General features: G+C 39.2%; 2 protein-coding genes across 4 annotated transcripts in view; one reads left to right on the top strand and one right to left on the bottom strand.

Moving 5' to 3' along the window:
* Positions 1–18,192, top strand: part of zer1 (zyg-11 related cell cycle regulator) — a 244,875-nt gene that overhangs the window by 39,069 nt on the left and 187,614 nt on the right. Inside the window, exon 1 of one of the 2 annotated variants that reach the window (XM_062959903.1) lies at positions 13,490–13,511. The exons of the other annotated variant lie outside the window; for it this stretch is intronic. The gene's annotated coding sequence lies outside the window, so the exon portion shown is untranslated. Of the gene's footprint in view, positions 1–13,489; positions 13,512–18,192 lie in introns of those variants that run through there. 2 annotated transcript variants of the gene reach the window in all.
* Positions 1–18,192, bottom strand: part of nup188 (nucleoporin 188) — a 71,457-nt gene that overhangs the window by 13,911 nt on the left and 39,354 nt on the right. For both annotated transcript variants that reach the window (XM_062959897.1, XM_062959896.1), the window contains exons 27-36: positions 17,908–18,077; positions 15,236–15,305; positions 15,029–15,096; positions 12,495–12,690; positions 11,879–11,953; positions 9,964–10,049; positions 9,189–9,334; positions 6,414–6,601; positions 3,139–3,339; positions 291–383 (exon numbers count right to left, since the gene is read on the bottom strand). In XM_062959897.1, the coding sequence (XP_062815967.1) occupies positions 291–383; positions 3,139–3,339; positions 6,414–6,601; positions 9,189–9,334; positions 9,964–10,049; positions 11,879–11,953; positions 12,495–12,690; positions 15,029–15,096; positions 15,236–15,305; positions 17,908–18,077 (1,293 nt within the window). The remainder of the gene's footprint in view (positions 1–290; positions 384–3,138; positions 3,340–6,413; positions 6,602–9,188; positions 9,335–9,963; positions 10,050–11,878; positions 11,954–12,494; positions 12,691–15,028; positions 15,097–15,235; positions 15,306–17,907; positions 18,078–18,192) is intronic.

Genomic DNA, 18,192 nt, shown 5'->3' on the forward strand with positions numbered 1-18,192 from the left:
CCGTGAATGATGGGTTGTGTTGTCAAATTTTGAGGTTGGGGGGCCTGTAGTTTTGTTGTTTTGTCCTCTGCCCTGATGCCATCACTCTTTTATATATATAGATATATATATATACATACATACACACAATAACAAAATAGGATTGGCAAGATCTATACGCCCATGGTTGTATGTAAGACTTTTATATTATTGCATTTATTTGTCTGCATGGATCCGGGCATGAACAAACCACCCGGGAGAGCAGTGTTTGGGAAGCCATTAAACCACAGGTTGCCTAGAAGGCAACTCACCTGCCCGGCCCCGTTGCTGCTCAGCTGGTAGACGCTCAGGAGGGGAAGGCAGAGGCTCTGCATGAGGCCCGCTCCGGCCACGGCCACGGCCCCCTGAAAGCAGCAGAGAAAGACAGTCAAATCCAAGGATTGGCACAGATATGTTGCATTAGGATGTCTATGCCCAACACTGCTGGAGAAATTATACTGTTTAGCCCAGGGGTCCCCAAACTAAGGCCCGGGGGCCGGATGCGGCCCTCCGAGGTCATTGACCTGGCCCCCGCCCTCAGTTTTATAATATAATATATTGTATATACATATAATATTATAATAATATTATAATGTAATACAATATAACACTAATAATAATACCATATAATAATATTAATTATATGTTCTACATTACATATAATATAACTAACAATATTACAGTATAGTGGTATAGTTCAGTATAGTAATATATAATGCTAATATTGTGCTATGCTAATAATATAATATATTGTATGTACATATAATTTGTAAGCCACTCTGAGTCCCCTTTGGGGTCAGAAGGGTGTGATACAAGTGTAGTAAATAAATGCAGTAAATAAATAAATAATAAATAAATAAATTTTAGACTTAGGCTCGCCCAAAGTCTGAAATGACTTGAAGGCGCACAACAACAACAACAACAACAACAACCCTAATTAACTTACCTATCTCATTAGCCAGAAGCAGGAACACACTTCCCATTGAAATCCTGATCAATGTATGTTGGTTAAAATTGTTTTTATTTTTAAATATTGTATTGTTCTTTCATTTTTCTTGTTGTTGTTGTTGTTTTTGCACTACAAATAAGACATGTGCAGTGTGCATCAGAATTTGTTTGTTTGTTTTTTTCAAATGATAATCTGGCCCTTCAACAGTCTGAAGGATTGTGGACCGGCCCTCGGCTTAAAAAGTTTGGGGACCCCTGGTTTAGCCGGTACTGTACCACCTGACATCCGCCGGGAAGTAGCAACCAATAATGAAAGGATCAAGGCATTGACATCTCTAGCCCATCCTCTATTCAGGTATCAGCCAGCATAACAATGCCTTAAATCAAGAAATAGCTTCCTAAGATCTACAGAAATCCTCAGCAAGCAAGAGTCCAAAAGTGGCAGGCTAAAACCCGGAACCTCAATCCGTGGCTGAGACCGGATGAGAAACTCTCTCCGGGGCACACAGAAGACAAGGCAACTTGGAAGGTGCTCTGGCTCCACAAAATGCAGAGCCAACCTTAAGAAATGGGGCCACAAAGTAGAGTCCACGACATGCAAGTGTGGAGAAGAGCAAACCACAGACCATTTACTACAATGCAGCCTGAGCACAATGGAGGCCCTTTTTATAGAAACACCCGAGGCATTCCAAGTGGCCAGCTTCTGTCCAAAGGACATTTAATATCATGCCAAGTTTTTAAAACTTTGTGTTTTTACGTGTATTACAACTATACCCTCAGTTAGCTTCTGAAACGACAAATAATAAATAATTATATCTATATAGGATTTGCAGCGACTTGCAAATAAGGGGAAAATTCATATATAAAATAATGTGCACATATAGATATAAATATACAGATACATGGAAATCTCTAGATATCTATATGTGGATAGGATTTGCAAAGAGTTGCAAACATATAAGGGGAAAAAGCATATATAAAATTAATGTATATAAGATATAGATATATAAGTGCATAGGGATTGCAAGGGGTAATGCCTATATATCTGTAGTAGAGATTAACAAATATTTCAGGGGAAAATGCTTTCATAAGATTAATGAATATATATTTTTCTTCTTCCTGACTTGCAAGAGTGTTTCTCTTTTCAAAACATTCCCTTGATTAAGAGCGGGAGGCTTTGGAAATGTAAACATACTGATAAGGAAAAATATATATCATATATTGCAGGCAGTGGCCTCCAGGCACCCTTGCCAGCTCAAAAAAAGGGCTGAAAAACTCGGCGTATCTTCGAGTATATACGGTAAGAATTTAAGAATTTTTTTTACCCTCAAAACAGACTATATACTCAGAAATATAGATAAAATCGCCAAAGACTAGATGGAAGTCACCATTGTTTTTTTTGTGCTTTTTTCCTCTTTCTTTTTTCTCTATATTTTTTTATAGATTTCCTACTTTTCTGTCATACTAGTGTTCTCCCACTTTACTTGTATAAGAATATATACAAGTGTATGTGTGTATATATATATTCCCCCATGTCCCACCCCTTTTCCCTTTATTACATCCTTAATAATATATATATATATATACACACACACACACACACACACACACACACACAGTAGAGTCTCACTTATCCAACACTCGCTTATCCAACGTTCTGGATTATCCAACGCATTTTTGTAGTCAATGCTTTCAATATATCGTGATATTTTGGTGCTAAATTCATAAATACAGTAATTACTATATAGCATTACTGGGTACTGAACTACTTTTTCTGACAAATTTGTTGTCTAACATGATGTTTTGGTGCTTAATTTGTAAAATCATAACTTAATTTGATGTTTAATAGAGTTATCCTTAATTCCTCATTATCCAACATATTCGCTTATCCAACCTTCTGCCGGCCCGTTTATGTTGGATAAGTGAGACTCTACTGTATATATATATGACAATAAATAAATAAATAAATAGTCATGTCTATGTATCGATCTATTTGTCACGATCATACGGGTGGATGGATGGCCCTCTGTCGGGAGGGATCGGATGGTGTCTGTGGTGTCTCCCAACTCTAGCCCTTACTGAGTCCCCTTCGGGGTGAGAAAGGCAGGGTATACATGGGGCAAATAATAAATTATTAGGCTGGCTTTGCCGGGGTCCTGCGTGGGGTCTCACCTGCTGGGTCCGGGCCAAGGTGAGCAGGAGGTGCAAGGCGGCTTCGGTGAAGTGGAGGTTCTGCTTGAGGCGGAGGCTGAGCTCCAAGGTGGTGAAGAGGGTGGGCAGGAGCGGGACCCGCCGGGAGGCCTGCAGCCACGCCTCGCCCTCCTCGTCCGCCGCACACAGCTCTTTGGCCAGGTGCAGGCCCAGCACACACACCTGCGCCGGGGGGGGAAAGAACACCTGTCAGGACGCAGAGAAGAGAAAAATCCCAGTAGAACTGGCCTCAAGATCCCCAAAACTGCAAAAGGCAGGGTATACATAATATTAATAATAATAATAATAATGATGTTTGACTTGTGATTTTGTGATACGAAATCCAGCATATAGATCTCGTTTGTGGTGTCATACTATGTCTTTGTCATTAATAATAATAATAACAACTTTATTTTTCTATCCCACCTCCATCTCCCTGAAGGGAAGATAATAATAATAATAATAATAATAATAATAATAATAATAATAAAAGGGTTGTTGTGTGTCTTTCGGGCTGTGTGGCCATGTTCCAGAAGCATTCTCTCCTGACGTTTCGCCCACATCTATGGCAGGCATCCTCAGAGGTTGTGAGCTCCCTCACAACCTCTGAGGATGCCTGCCATAGATGTGGGCGAAACGTCAGGAGAGAATGCTTCTGGAACATGGCCACACAGCCCGAAAGACACACAACAACCCTGTGATCCTGGCCATGAAAGCCTTCGACAACACATAATAATAAAACTTTATTTATACCCCGCCACCATCTCCCCAACGGGGACTCAGGGCGGCTTACATGGGGCCATGCCCAGACACCATACAATATAACAAAATAAAACAACATATCAAAATAATCATATACATTACAGCACAAATCAGAGAAAACAGTAAAAACCAGGGCGGGCCACATGAACACTTAATTAAAAACTCGGGAGAGAGAGGCATACGAATAAAGGGAACAGGGATATAAAATGGTGGAGCAGTCTAAAGGATAGAATCCAAGGGGAATAACCAAAGAGGTATATAACATTTACTCCCCAAAGGCACATCGGAAAAGCCATGCTTTTAGATCTTTCTTAAAGGCTAACAAGGTGGGGGCTTGCCTGATCTCAGTGGGCAGTGAATTCCACAGTCGGGGGGCCACAGCAGAAAAGGCCCTCTCCCTCGTTCCCACAAGACGGGCCTGGGATAAAGGCAGTGGCGAAAGAAGGGCCTCCCCGGATGAACGAAGGGATCGGGCAGGTTAAAAAAAAGATTATTATTATTATTATTATTATTATTAATAATCATAATAATAATAAATTAATATTATAATATATTGTATATACATATAATATTGATAATATTATGATGTAATAATAATAATACACTATTATAATTGTATATTTATATTACAGGTAATATTACTAATAATATTGCAATAGAGTCGTATAGTACAATATAATAATACATAATGCTTATATTGTGCTATACGAATAATATAATATATTGTATGTACATATGACTTGTAAGCTGCCCTGAGACCCCCTCGGGGTGAGAAGGGCGGGATATAAATGTCGCTAATAATAATAATAATAATAGTACAATATAATAATGTATAATGCTTATATTGTGCTATACTAATAATATAATATATTGTATGTACATATGACTTGTAATCCGCCCTGAGACCCCCTTGGGGTGAGAAGGGCGGGATATAAATGTCGCTAATAATAATAATAGTACAATATATTAATCTATAATGCTTATATTGTGCTATACTAATAATATAATATATTGTATGTACATATGACTTGTAATCCGCCCTGAGACCCCCTTGGGGTGAGAAGGGCGGGATATAAATGTCGCTAATGATAATAATAATAATAATAATAGTACAATATAATAATATATGCTTATATTGTGCTATACTAATAATATAATATATTGTATGTAAATATAACTTGTAAGCCGCCCTGAATCCCCCTTGGGGTGAGAAGGACGGGATATAAATGTTGCTAATAATAATAATAGTACAATATATTAATCTATAATGCTTATATTGTGCTATAAGAATATTATAATATATTGTATGTAAATATAACTTGTAAGCCGCCCTGAATCCCCCTCGGGGTGAGAAGGGCAGGATATAAATGTCGCTAATAATAATAATAATAATAATAATAATAGTAATACAATATAGTAATATATAATGCTTATATTGTGCTATGCTAATAATATAATATATTGTATGTACATATGACTTGTGAGCCGCCCTGAGTCCCCTTTGGGGTAAGAAGGGGGGGGGATATAAATGTTGCTAATAATAATAATAATAATAATAAAATATAATAATATATGCTAATAATATAATATATTGTATGTATATATAACTTGAAGCCGCCCTGAGTCCCCTTTGGGGTGAGAAGGGCAGGATATAAATGTCGCTAATAATAATAATAATAATAATAATAATAATAATACAATATAGTAATATATAATGCTTATATTGTGCTATGCTAATAATATAATATATTGTATGTATATATAACTTGAAGCCGCCCTGAGTCCCCTTTGGGGTAAGAAGGGGGGGGGGATATAAATGTCGCTAATAATAATAATAGTACAATATATTAATCTATAATGCTTATATTGTGCTATAAGAATATTATAATATATTGTATGTAAATATAACTTGTAAGCCGCCCTGAATCCCCTCGGGGTGAGAAGGGCAGGATATAAATGTCGCTAATAATAATAATAATAGTAATACAATATAGTAATATATAATGCTTATATTGTGCTATACTAATAATATAATATATTGTATGTACATATGACTTGTGAGCCGCCCTGAGTCCCCTTTGGGGTGAGAAGGGGGGATATAAATGTCGCTAATAATAATAATAATACAATATAGTAATATATAATGCTTATATTGTGCTATGCTAATAATATAATATATTTTATGTATATATAACTTGAAGCCGCCCTGAGTCCCCTTCGGGGTGAGAAGGACAGGATATAAATGTCGCCAATAATAATAATAATAATAATACAATATAGTAATATATAATGCTTATATTGTGCTATGCTAATAATATAATATATTGTATGTATATATAACTTGAAGCCGCCCTGAGTCCCCTTCGGGGTGAGAAGGGCGGCAGACAAATGTTGCTAATAAATCAATCAATAAATAATAATAATAGAGGTTATTATTGTTGTTTGGTTCTATTTGGAGGCTCTGCTTTATTTGCGAGGGCATGGCGGCCACTTGCCCCGTCGCGCTGGTCCTTCTGCTTGTGGCGGGAGGCGTCATCGGTTTCCATGCTGTCCTTGTCTTCGAGGGCGGGCTCTCTGGAGGCGCTGAGGCCGTGGCGCGTGTGGTCAAAGAGGGCCAGGAACTCCTCCTGCAGCGTCTCACACACGCTCAGCACCAGCTGCGGATACTGAGGGATCTCGCTCACTGCCACAAGGGAAAAACAACAACAACACATTGTTACGAGAGAGAAGCAGGAGTGGAAAACCGCCCCAAGGAATGCTTTCCTTTGGGGACCATTTCATCCTAGATTTGGCTTTTTCTTCCACCACAGGCAGGCATCCTAGGGTTCTCCATTGCTGTGGAATTTGCATTTCCTTTCCAATCTCTCTGCATAACAAACAGAGAAGAACTGATGTGTTGTCGAAGGCTTTCATGGCCGGGATCACAGGGTTGTTGTATGTCTTTCGGGCTGTGTGGCCATGTTCCAGAAGCATTCTCTCCTGACGTTTCGCCCACATCTATGGCAGGCATCCAGAGGATGCCTGCCATAGATGTGGGCGAAACGTCAGGAGAGAATGCTTCTGGAACATGGCCACACAGCCCGAAAGACATACAACAACCCAGAGAAGAACTGAGCTGCAACTAAACTTACTGGAGGAGTTTAGGGATTGACTCCACATGGTGGAAGTTGTCCTTCACCCTGCATCAAGTCAGAGCCCTGTCACTCCTACTGGGGAATATAGAGGAGTTGTAGTTCACCTACACCCAGAACCCTATGAACCCAAACAATGATGGGTCTGGGCCAAACTTGCCATGTAGACCTGATATGCCCAGATTTGACTACTGGTGGGTTTGGAGGGGAACTGGACTGGAAGTTGAGGAGTAGTAGGTATTGGGATTTATAGTTCAGCTGCAATGAATGAGCATCACACTTGGCACACAGTAGCCCCTCAATTATGGAATGCCTTGCCAGTTGAAACTCGAACCACCCGAGACCTACTTGCCTTTCGGAAAGCCTGCAAAACCTTGCTCTTCTGACAAGCTTTCAATGGGTGAAAAATTCGGGGCTATGTCTGTTTTTATTGCTGCTTTTATTGTTATTTTAAAGCTGAGTGTATTGTTTTAATCTATTTCTGTAAACCGCTCCGAGCCAAACTGGGAGTAGCGGTATACAAGTTCAATAAATAAATAAATAACCAATACAACATATTGGACAAGTTTGGGAAAAAGAGAGTTATAGTTCACCTGCAGCCAGAGAAACACTGACCCCCACCGACAATGCACTAGGACCACACTTCACACAGAGAAGCCTCGTGACCTACTGGACATACTGCAACAACAACAACAACAATTCTTTATTGATTAGTCACTTTTGACCATATCAAAACATGTAAAACATACATCAATAAAGAATTGTTGTTGTTACTGGACATACTGCAGGAATTTGTGGGAAGGGCCCTTGACTTTGGGAGTTGTAGTTCACCTCCATCCAAAGACCACTGAACCCAGCCAATGACGAATCTAGACCAGACTTGGCACACAGGCTGAATATTGCCTGCTGTGCAGACTGATAGATATTTCGGGGCAATTGCCCCGGGAATCTGGAAGTTGCAGTAGTTCACCCCCATCCAGAGAGTACTGCAGCACACCTGGTACACAGGCCCACAATGGCAGGGTTTGGGGAGGATTCAGCCACAATTCTGGGAGTTGTAGTTCTCCCACTCCAAACAGAATACAGTAGAGTCTCACTTATCCAAGCCTCGCTTATCCAAGTTTCTGGATAATCCAAGCCATTTTTGTAGTCAATGTTGTCAATATATCGTGATATTTTGGTGCTAAATTTGTAAATACAGTAATTACAACATAAAAGTAGTATTGAACTACTTTTTCTGTCAAATTTGTTGTATATAAGTTTTGGTGCTTAATGTGTAAAATCATAACCTAATTTGATGTTTGATAGGCTTTTCCTTAATCTCTCCTTATTATCCAAGTTATTCGCTTATCCAAGCTTCTGCCGGCCCGTTTAGCTTGGATAAGTGAGACTCTACTGTACATATAATATTCATAATATTATATTGTAATACGATATACAGTAGAGTCTCACTTATCCAACATAAACGGGCCGGCAGAACGTTGGTTAAGCGAATATGTTGGATAATAAGGAGAGATTAAGCAGAGGCCTATTAAACACCAAATTAGGTTATGATTTTACAAATTAAACACCAAAACATCATGTTATACAACAAACCTGACAGAAAAAGTAGTTCAACGCGCAGTAATGTTATGTAGTAATTACTGTATTTACAAATTTAGCACCAAAATATCACGATGTATTGAAAACATTGACTACAAAAATGCGTTGGATAATCCAGAACGTTGGATAAGCGAATGTTGGATAAGTGAGACTCTACTGTAATACTAATAATACAATGTAATAATATTAATTCTGTATTATATTTTACATGTAATATTACTAATATTGATACAGTACAATATAGTATTTTTATTACCAGTATTGTACTATGCTAATTATATAATATTGTATGTAAATTTAATTTGTAAGCGCTCTGAGTCCCCTTTGGAGTGAGAAGGGCGGGATATAAATGTAGCAAATAAAATAAATAAATAAATAGGATGATAGAGGGATGGATAGATAGACAAAATGATAGATAGGACATCTATCTATCATCTTGGGAGCCACAGCGAAGAGCGAAGCTTCCCATGGCGGCTCCTTCCCATATGTATCGTGGTTTGGAAATCTCTGGAAAGGCAGTGAGTTTCCCCTTCTTACCTCTCATCTCCTGGACCTGGAGGAGGGTGACCAGGGCCGAGAAGACTTTGGCCTTGGTCTTCTCCATCATGGCGGGGTCGGCCTGGAGGACGCCGTCCAGGATCTGCGTCAAGGAAGCCACGATCTTGTCCACGGGGCCCAAGGCGCTGGAGGGGAGGCAGGAGGCGAGGACGGTGAAAGATCCGCCCTAAACACGAGAGGCCCTTGGGGTGCTTGGTCTCTCTGGATCGTTTCCCCTTGGCCTGTGTAACCAATATCGCGATCATAAAACCCAGGACTGGGTCTCTGAAAGCGAGTGCCTGATGTACTCTGTCCCACTGCAGATGGGTCAGATGGCCCCCACCCTTTTAGCCTTCAGGAAAGATTTAAAAACATGGCTCTTCCGGTGTGCTTTCGGAGAGTAAATGTTCTATGCTACTCCCCCCCGATATTTATCCTCTAGACTGGTTCACTATCTGATGTCCCGTCCCTCGAGGTTTTATTCTGATCCCTTTCTCACCCAGAGTTTTAATTTTTAATCTAGTTTTTAAATGTAGTATTCATGCGGCCCGCTCGTGTTATATTGCTGTTTTGATCTTATGTTGTACTGTTTATTTTATGTAATGTATTATTTAATTGTATTATGTTATGGTTTATTGTATTGTCTTGGGCATGGCCCCATGTAAGCCGCCCCGAGTCCCCGTTGGGGAGATGGTGGCGGGGTATAAATAAAGTTTTATTTTATTATTATTATTATGGGTCACAGAACGTGGTTAAGGTTCAGAAAGGGTTCTACCTCTTCCACTGTCGCAGGAGGATCAAGAGGAGGGTGCAGAGCATGGAGCCCAGCTGCAGGCAGCACACCGACGTCGGGACCAGGAGCTGCGGAAAAGATACCATAGAATCATAGAATCGTAGAGTTGGAAGAGACCACATGGGCCATCTAGTCCAACCCCCTGCTAAGAAGCAGGAAATCGCATTCAAAGCACCCCCGACAGATGGCCATCCAGCCTCTGCTTAAAAGCCTCCAAGGAAGGAGCCTCCACCACAGTCTGGGGGAGAGAGTTCCACTGGTGAACAGCCCTTCTCACTGTGAGGAAGTTCTTCCTGATGTTCAGGTGGAATCTCCTTTCCTGTAGTTTGAAGCCATTGTTCCGTGTCCTAGTCAACCGTGGCTTTTCATGTGCCCCACATATCACTAGGACAAACCTTCCCATCCATCTTTCCATCTACCTTAAAGGCATATCTATATATATCTCTCTCTGTGTATAAATATGCGTATAAACCTAAACAATATAATCTATATATATAAAAGAGTGATGGCATCATGGCGACCCACAAAACAACACAACTACAGGCCCCCCAACCTCGAAATTGACAACACAACCCATCATCCACGCCTCTAGGTTGATACAACAAAAAGAAAAGAAAAATAAAGTCCTAATTAGAGGGAAAGGAATAATTGTTTTTATCCAATTGCTGCCAGTTAGAGGGCTAAGCTCTGCCCACTTGGTCTCCTAGCAACCTATTCAGTCCAGGGGACAGGCAGAGTTAGGCCTCAGGCCTCTTCCATACTGCCTATAAAATACAAATTATCTGATTTTAACTGGATTATATGGCAGTGCAGACTCAAGGCCCTTCCACACAGCTATATAACCCATTGATAATCTTATATTATCTGCTTTGAACTGGATTATCTTGACTCCACACTACCATCTAATCCACTTCAGTGTACATTTTATACAGCTGTATAGAAGGGGCCTCATATAATCCAGTTCTAAGCAGATAATATAAGATACTTTATTTCTCATACCACCATACCTCGCCACAGCAACGCGTGGCTGGGCACAGCTAGTAATATATAATACTCTTATTATGCTAGACTAAAAATATAATATATTGCATATACATATAATACTAATAATATTATAATGTAATACAATATAATAATACACTACTGTAATAATTTTGCTAATTAACTAATAATTATAACTAATAATTGCTAATAATATTGCAATATAGTGTTATAGTACAATATAGTAATATATAATGCTTATATTGTACTATGCTAATAATATATTGTATATACATATAATATTGATAATATTATAATGTAATACAATATAATAATAATAATACACTATTATAATTGTATATTTATATTACATGTAATATTACTAATAGTATTGCAATATAGTGTTATAGTACAATATAGTAATATATAATGCTTATATTGTGCTATGCTAATAATATAATATATTGTATATACATATAGTATTGCTATTATAATGTAATATAATATAATAATAGAATACTTATAATTGTATATTTATATTACATGTAATATTACTAATAATATTTCAATATAGTGTTATAGTACAATATAGTAATATATAATGCTTATATTGTGATATGCTAATAATATAATATATTGTATATACATATAGTATTGATATTATAATGTAATACAATATAATAATAACCACATATTATAATTGTATATTTATATTACATGTAATATTATTAATAATATTGCAGTATAGTGGTATAGTATAATATTGTAATATATAATACTTATATTGTGCTATGCTAATAATATCACATATTGTATGTACATATGACTTGTAAGCTGCCCTGAGTCCACTTCGGGGTGAGAAGGGCGGGATATAAATGTCGCTAATAAACAAACAAACACACAAACAAACACTCACCAAGGCCTTGGTTCCGGTTAAGACATCGAGAAACAGTTGCTGGACCTCTGAGTCAGACAAGTGCATCAGGTCAGCCTGTATAGAACAGAGGATTATTTAATGTATTTAATTTAATTTAAATTTAAAGAGAGAGAGGGGGGGAGGCAGATAACTATTGATATAGATACGGCTTTTAGAGTAACATTCTTAGTTTGAATGGAAAACATTTTGGATACTGGGTGCAATTTAGTGTATTAGATAGATAGATAGATATGAACTTGAGAATAATATTTTTAGTCTGAATGTAGTTTTGGATCCAGGGTATCATTTAGTGCATGAGATTTATATAGATAAGATATATGGCTTGTAGAGTAACATTTTTGGTCTGAGCAATAAATGTTCTGGATCCTGGGTACAATTTAATGTGATATATATAGACATACACACATATACAGTAGAGTCTCACTTATCCAAGACTCGCTTATCCAAGCCTCTGGATAATCCAAGCCATTTTTGTAGTCCCTGTTTTCAATATATCGTGATATTTTGGTGCTAAATTCGTAAATACGGTAATTACAACATAGCATTACTGCGTATTGAACTACACACAGAGGCAAAGGGATGGCTGAATGCTTACGTGGCTGGCGGAGACGATGAGCATCATGCGCCAGGCGGAGATGAGCATCTGGTACTCGGCCACGGAGGCAAAGCCCAGGCCTTCGGTCTCGGCCACGTGGGACGCCAGGGCCTTCACGTACCCCGACCAGTAGGCAAAGCGGCCCTCCGCGCAGAAACGCCCCAGAGCCTCCTTCAGGGACCGGTCCAGGGAACCCCTAAAAACGCCGGGAAACAAGAAAACACCCTCAGCCCTTTGGAGCCCTCGATGCACCACCAGCCTCCACCAAACAACTTCAAGACTAGAAAGAGGCAGAGGAACACAGTGCGAAAAGGAGGCAGAAAAGGTGGTGCATATGTATATATGTATGTATGTATATATAATGTTCAACGAGGAAGCTAGGAGTCTGGGGCAATTGCTTTTCTAACATTATTATTATTATTATTATTATTATTATTATTATATGACACAGCTAACAAGATAGATATGCTGGATTTCATATCACAAAATCCCAAGTTGAACACTTCCCAAGTGTCTAGGACTGTGTGATGTATTATTATTATTATTATTATTATTATTATTATTATTATTATTATTATTATTATATGACACAGCTAACAAGATAGACATTCTGGATTTCATTTAACAAAATCACAAGTCAAACACTTCCCAAGTGTCTAGGACTGTGTGATGTATTATTATGCGTGCAGATCCCAGTCGGGTGGCCTTTTGCAGTTGGCAGATTGCGATTATGTCAATGTCTATTGTTTCCAAATGCCGGCTGAGATCTTTTGGCACGGCACCCAGTGTGCCCATCACCACCGGGACCACCTGCACTGGTTTCTGCCAGAGTCTTTGAAGTTCAATCTTGAGGTCCTGAGAGCGGCTGAGTTTTTCCTGTTGTTTTTCACCTGGGATGGCGACATCAGTGATCCAAACCTTTTTCTTCTCCACAACTGTGATGTCTGGTGTGTTGTCTTCCAGAACTTTGTCAGTCCAACAATATCTTTGCGTGCTCATTTTCCAAGACTTTTGCAGGTTTGTGATCCCACCATTCTTTGCTGCTGGGAGGTGGGACTTGAGGCATAAGTTCCAATGAATCATTTGGGCCACATAGTTGTGCCTCTGTTTGTAGTCTGTCTGTGCGATTTTCTTACAGCAGCTGAGGATATGATCCATGGTTTCGTCGATTTCCTTGCAGAGTCTGCATTTTGCTGATTTTTCGATCTTGGCCTTGATTGCCTTTGTCCTGATGTCTTGCTCCTGGGCTGCAAGGATCAGGCCTTCTGTCTCCTTCTTCAGGGTCCCATTCGTGAGCCAGAGCCAGGTCTTCTCCTTATCAGCTTTTCCTTCAATTTTGTCAAGGAACTTTCCATGAATGTTTTGTTGTGCCAGCTGTCAGCTCTAGTTTGTAGTGCGGCTTTCTTGTACTGGTTTTTTGTCTGCTGTGCTTTGAGGAGTTTCTGATTTTTGACTTCAATCAAAGCAGGTTCTTCACTTTGCTTGACATCTTCTGCCAGGGCATGTTCTTCTTCTTTGACTTCTTGCTTTACTTGTAAGAGTCCTCTGCCCCCTGATCTTCTAGGCAGATACAGCCGGTCAACATCACTGCGAGGGTGCAGTGAATGATGAATGGTCATGAGTTTTCTTGTTTTTCTGTCCAAATTGTCCAGTTCCGCCTGTGTCCAGTTTATAATGTCAGCAGTATATCTTATGACAGGTATGGCCCAGGTGTTTATGGCCTTGATGGTGTTGCCTCCATTGAGCTTGCTTTTGAGAATTTTTCTGACCCTTTGTGTGTATTCTTTACTGACCACAGTCTTCACATGTTCAAGCTTGATGTTGTCCAGCTGTAATATGCCCAGATATTTATAGGCCTCTGGCTGGTGACACTTTATTGTTTGGCCATTGGGCATATTTATGCCCTCACTTTCCATGATTTTTCCCTTCTTCAATGCCACTGTCGAACATTTGTCCAAACCAAACTCCATGCTGATATCAGTGCTAAAGATTCGGACAGTGTTAGTCAGAGACTGGATTTCCGTTTCCGTTTTCCCATACAGCTTCAGGTCATCCATGTATATCAGATGCGAAATTTTGTGAGAATTCTTAGATGTTTGATAGCCGAGATTTGTTTTTTGTAATGTTTTTTGTGATGTATTATTATTATTATTATTATTATTTGATGCACAACAAAATTAGTACACAGCAAATAAGATACTACTATTATTTTTCCTGTCTCAGGAGAGCCAAAGACTTGCAACGGCATACACATCGTCTACAATTATTATTATTAACTTCTATAAAAAGCTATTAATGTAGCTAAACAATAAGGAGGGAGGGAGAGGGGGAAAGAAGAAAGGGAGAAAGGGGGAAGGAAGGAAGGAAGGAAGGAAGGAAGGAAGGAAGGAAGGAAGGAAGGAAGGAAGGGGGAAAAAGGCGGCAAGGTGTGAAGGGAGAGAAAGAAAGAAAGAAAGCAAAGAAAGAAGTGGAGGGAGGGAGGGAAGAAAAAGAAGGGAAGAGGCCAAAGAGGAAGGAAAGAGAGGGACACTGACTTGACTACGCAGTAGATCTCCAGGCAAATGATTTTCATGATCAAGGCGCACATGTCCAGGACGCTGAGCTGCAAAAGAGAGAAGGACAAGCTGAGGGCCAGGCACAGAACAAAGGCCTCCTCGGAATGAAGATACTATTATCCAATGAAGACCTTGGGGTATCAAAATGCTCCCCATATAAAGCTCCCTTTCTCTCTGAACTTGTACCTCGGACATCTCCGAAGGCGAAGGCAGGGTCCCAAAGAGCGGGTTGGTCAGGTTTTCCCAAAATTTGGGCCTGTAAACGCAAAACACAAACATCAATGCAAGTTCCAAACATATATAGAGACCTAGATTAAAGAGAATAAAACTTTCATAAACTTTTCCCATGTTTTTATTTTATTTTTATTTTTTTATTTATGATTTTAACATATACATAACAAATAAAAATAACCATGATTAGAAAGAAAGAAAAGAAAAATACAGAAGTAATAAAAAAAAGAAAAGAGAAAAAAACCACCACCCATAACTAGAGACCTAGATTAAAGAGAATAAAAGCTCGCCATACAGTTTCACGAACTTTTCCCATGTTTTTATTTTTATTTTATTTATGATTTTAACATATACATAAAAAATAAAAATAATCATGATTAAAAAAAGAAAAGAAAAATACAGTAGAAGTAATTAAAAAAAAGAAAAGAGAAAAAAACCCCACCCTACATAACCATCGTCCACTTCCAGCTCCTCTGCATTGCATTATAAATCATACTTTTAGACATTCAATATTTCTCGGCAAGCAACCATATATAACCTGAAGTCTAGGAATTCCTGTAAACGTAAATCATAAAAGCTCAGTATTGCTTCTTAACAAATGTAGTCTCAGTTTGTTCCAGCTGGTCCACTGTCTTGGTGAAATGTTCTGTGATACTTTTTGTGTTAATAAATCCATGTTTTTAATGTCAATTAGCTTCAGCATCCATTTTTCTGTTGTGGGAACTTTTCCTATGTTTTTATGATAGAACCAATTAGGAAATTACATTGATAACCCCGGAAGTCTGTTGGAGGCAAGTGTGACTGTTGCCATTCATTAGCCTTGGTGGGTTGGGAGGTGTTAGCTGGCCCTGATTGTTCCATGCCTGGGAGTCCCATGTTTTCTGAGTGAAATATATACTTTCTGTAAATATTTCAGATTTCAGTATTAATGTCAAAAATGCGTAGCATGATTTGACATAGGATTTGTGCTACCTTAGAACAGTAAACACAAATATCACTTAAGTAAAATACTGTACTTTCTATATATATATTTCGGATTTCAATATTAATGTCAAAAATGCATAGCATGATTTGACATAGGATTTCTGCTATCTTAGAACAGTAAACAAAATATCACTTAAGTAAAATACAGCAGAGTCTCACTTATCCAACATAAACGGGCTGGCAAGCCTATTAAACATCAAATTAGGTTATGATTTTACAAATTAAGCACCAAAACATCACGTTATACAACTAATTTCACAGAAAAAGTAGTTCAATGCACGGAAATGCTATGTAGTAATTACTGTATTTACGAATTTAGCACCAAAACATCACAATGTATTGAAAACACTAAGTACAAAAACATTGACTACTAAAAGGCAGACTGCGTTGGATAAGCAAATTTTGGATAAATGAGACTCTACTATAAACATTAAATAACCAAAAAATAATAAAATAAGGTGTAAACACTAAACTAATCTGGGAATCTGCTATTGCAACACATCCAATGAAGTGGTTTAAAACCAGTATAAAAAAAGATTAGGACTAAGTACGTTCCAGTCTAATTGGAATACACAAAGCTCATACCACAAGCGAGTCCAGAAAAGCCTAAACACAATCTGGCTCCCAGTATTAAAAAAAAAAACTCTCAAATCAGGACAGTAAATAAAGAAAAACACTCTGAAAACAGGGGAATTACAGGCAAAAAACAATCAAGGCCAGCTAACACCTCCTAATAAATGAATCCCTCAAGCAGGAAGCAGCCAGGTTTTGAAGCTGCAAGGCTTTTCAATGCTAAACAAGGTGATTAATTGCAACATTCACACTTGCCTCCAACAGACAGCCCTGGACATCATTCCACAGATATATATATATATATATAAACCCCACTTGACTGTTCTCCAACAGACCTCCCAACCTCTGAGGACACCTGCCCTAGATGTGGGCAAAACACCAGGAGAGAATGCTTCTGGGACATGGCCAGACAGCCTGGAAAACTCACAGCAAGCCAGTGATTCTGGCCACGAAAGCCTTCGACAACACATTTTTAAACATTGTTTGTCGTTTCCAACAGACCTCCCAACCTCTGAGGATGCCTGCCATAGATGTGGGCGAAACGTCAGGAGAGAATGCTTCTGGAACATGGCAACACAGCTTGGAAAGCTCACAGCAAGCCAGTGATTCTGGCCATGAAAGCCTTCGACAACACATTTTAAAACATTGTTTGTCGTTTCCAACAGACCTCACAACCTCTGAGGATGCCTGCCATAGATGTGGGCGAAACGTCAGGAGAGAATGCTTCTGGGACATGGCCAGACAGCCTGGAAAACTCACAGCAGCCTAGTGATTCTGGCCATGAAAGCCTTCGACAACACATTTTTAAACTTTGTTTGTCGTTTCCAACAGACCTCCCAACCTCTGAGGATGCCTGCCATAGATGTGGGCGAAACGTCAGGAGAGAATGCTTCTGGAACATGGCAACACAGCTTGGAAAGCTCACAGCAACCCAATGATTCATGAAAGCCTCCAACAATGTATTTTCAAACTTTGTTTGTGGTTTCTTAATCCATTATAACTGCATTCTGAATTTGCTTCAGACACAATCAAGAAATTCCCAGAAATAGCATGAAACCGGTTTGGCTCACTTGGTGCGGAGGACCAGCATGGCGCTGTCCCGGCGGTCCTGCCACAGGGCGTGGAGGAAGGCCACGGTGGCGCGCTGGAGCAGCGGGGGGCACCAGTGCTCGTGGTGGTGCTTGGAGTCGATCAGCTCCAGGACCACGTGCAGGCAGCTCCACTTCCCCAGGCGGAATTCCTACAAGGAAGAACACCTGGTTGCCTTCTGCCTTTCAGGCGACAAAATCAAAATCAAATTCTGGCTTTTTTTCTCTAATTAACTAAAAGGATATTCCCAAACCCCAAAAGAATAT

Source organism: Anolis carolinensis, unplaced genomic scaffold, assembly GCF_035594765.1.
Source record: "Anolis carolinensis isolate JA03-04 unplaced genomic scaffold, rAnoCar3.1.pri scaffold_7, whole genome shotgun sequence".
NCBI lineage: Eukaryota > Metazoa > Chordata > Lepidosauria > Squamata > Dactyloidae > Anolis > Anolis carolinensis.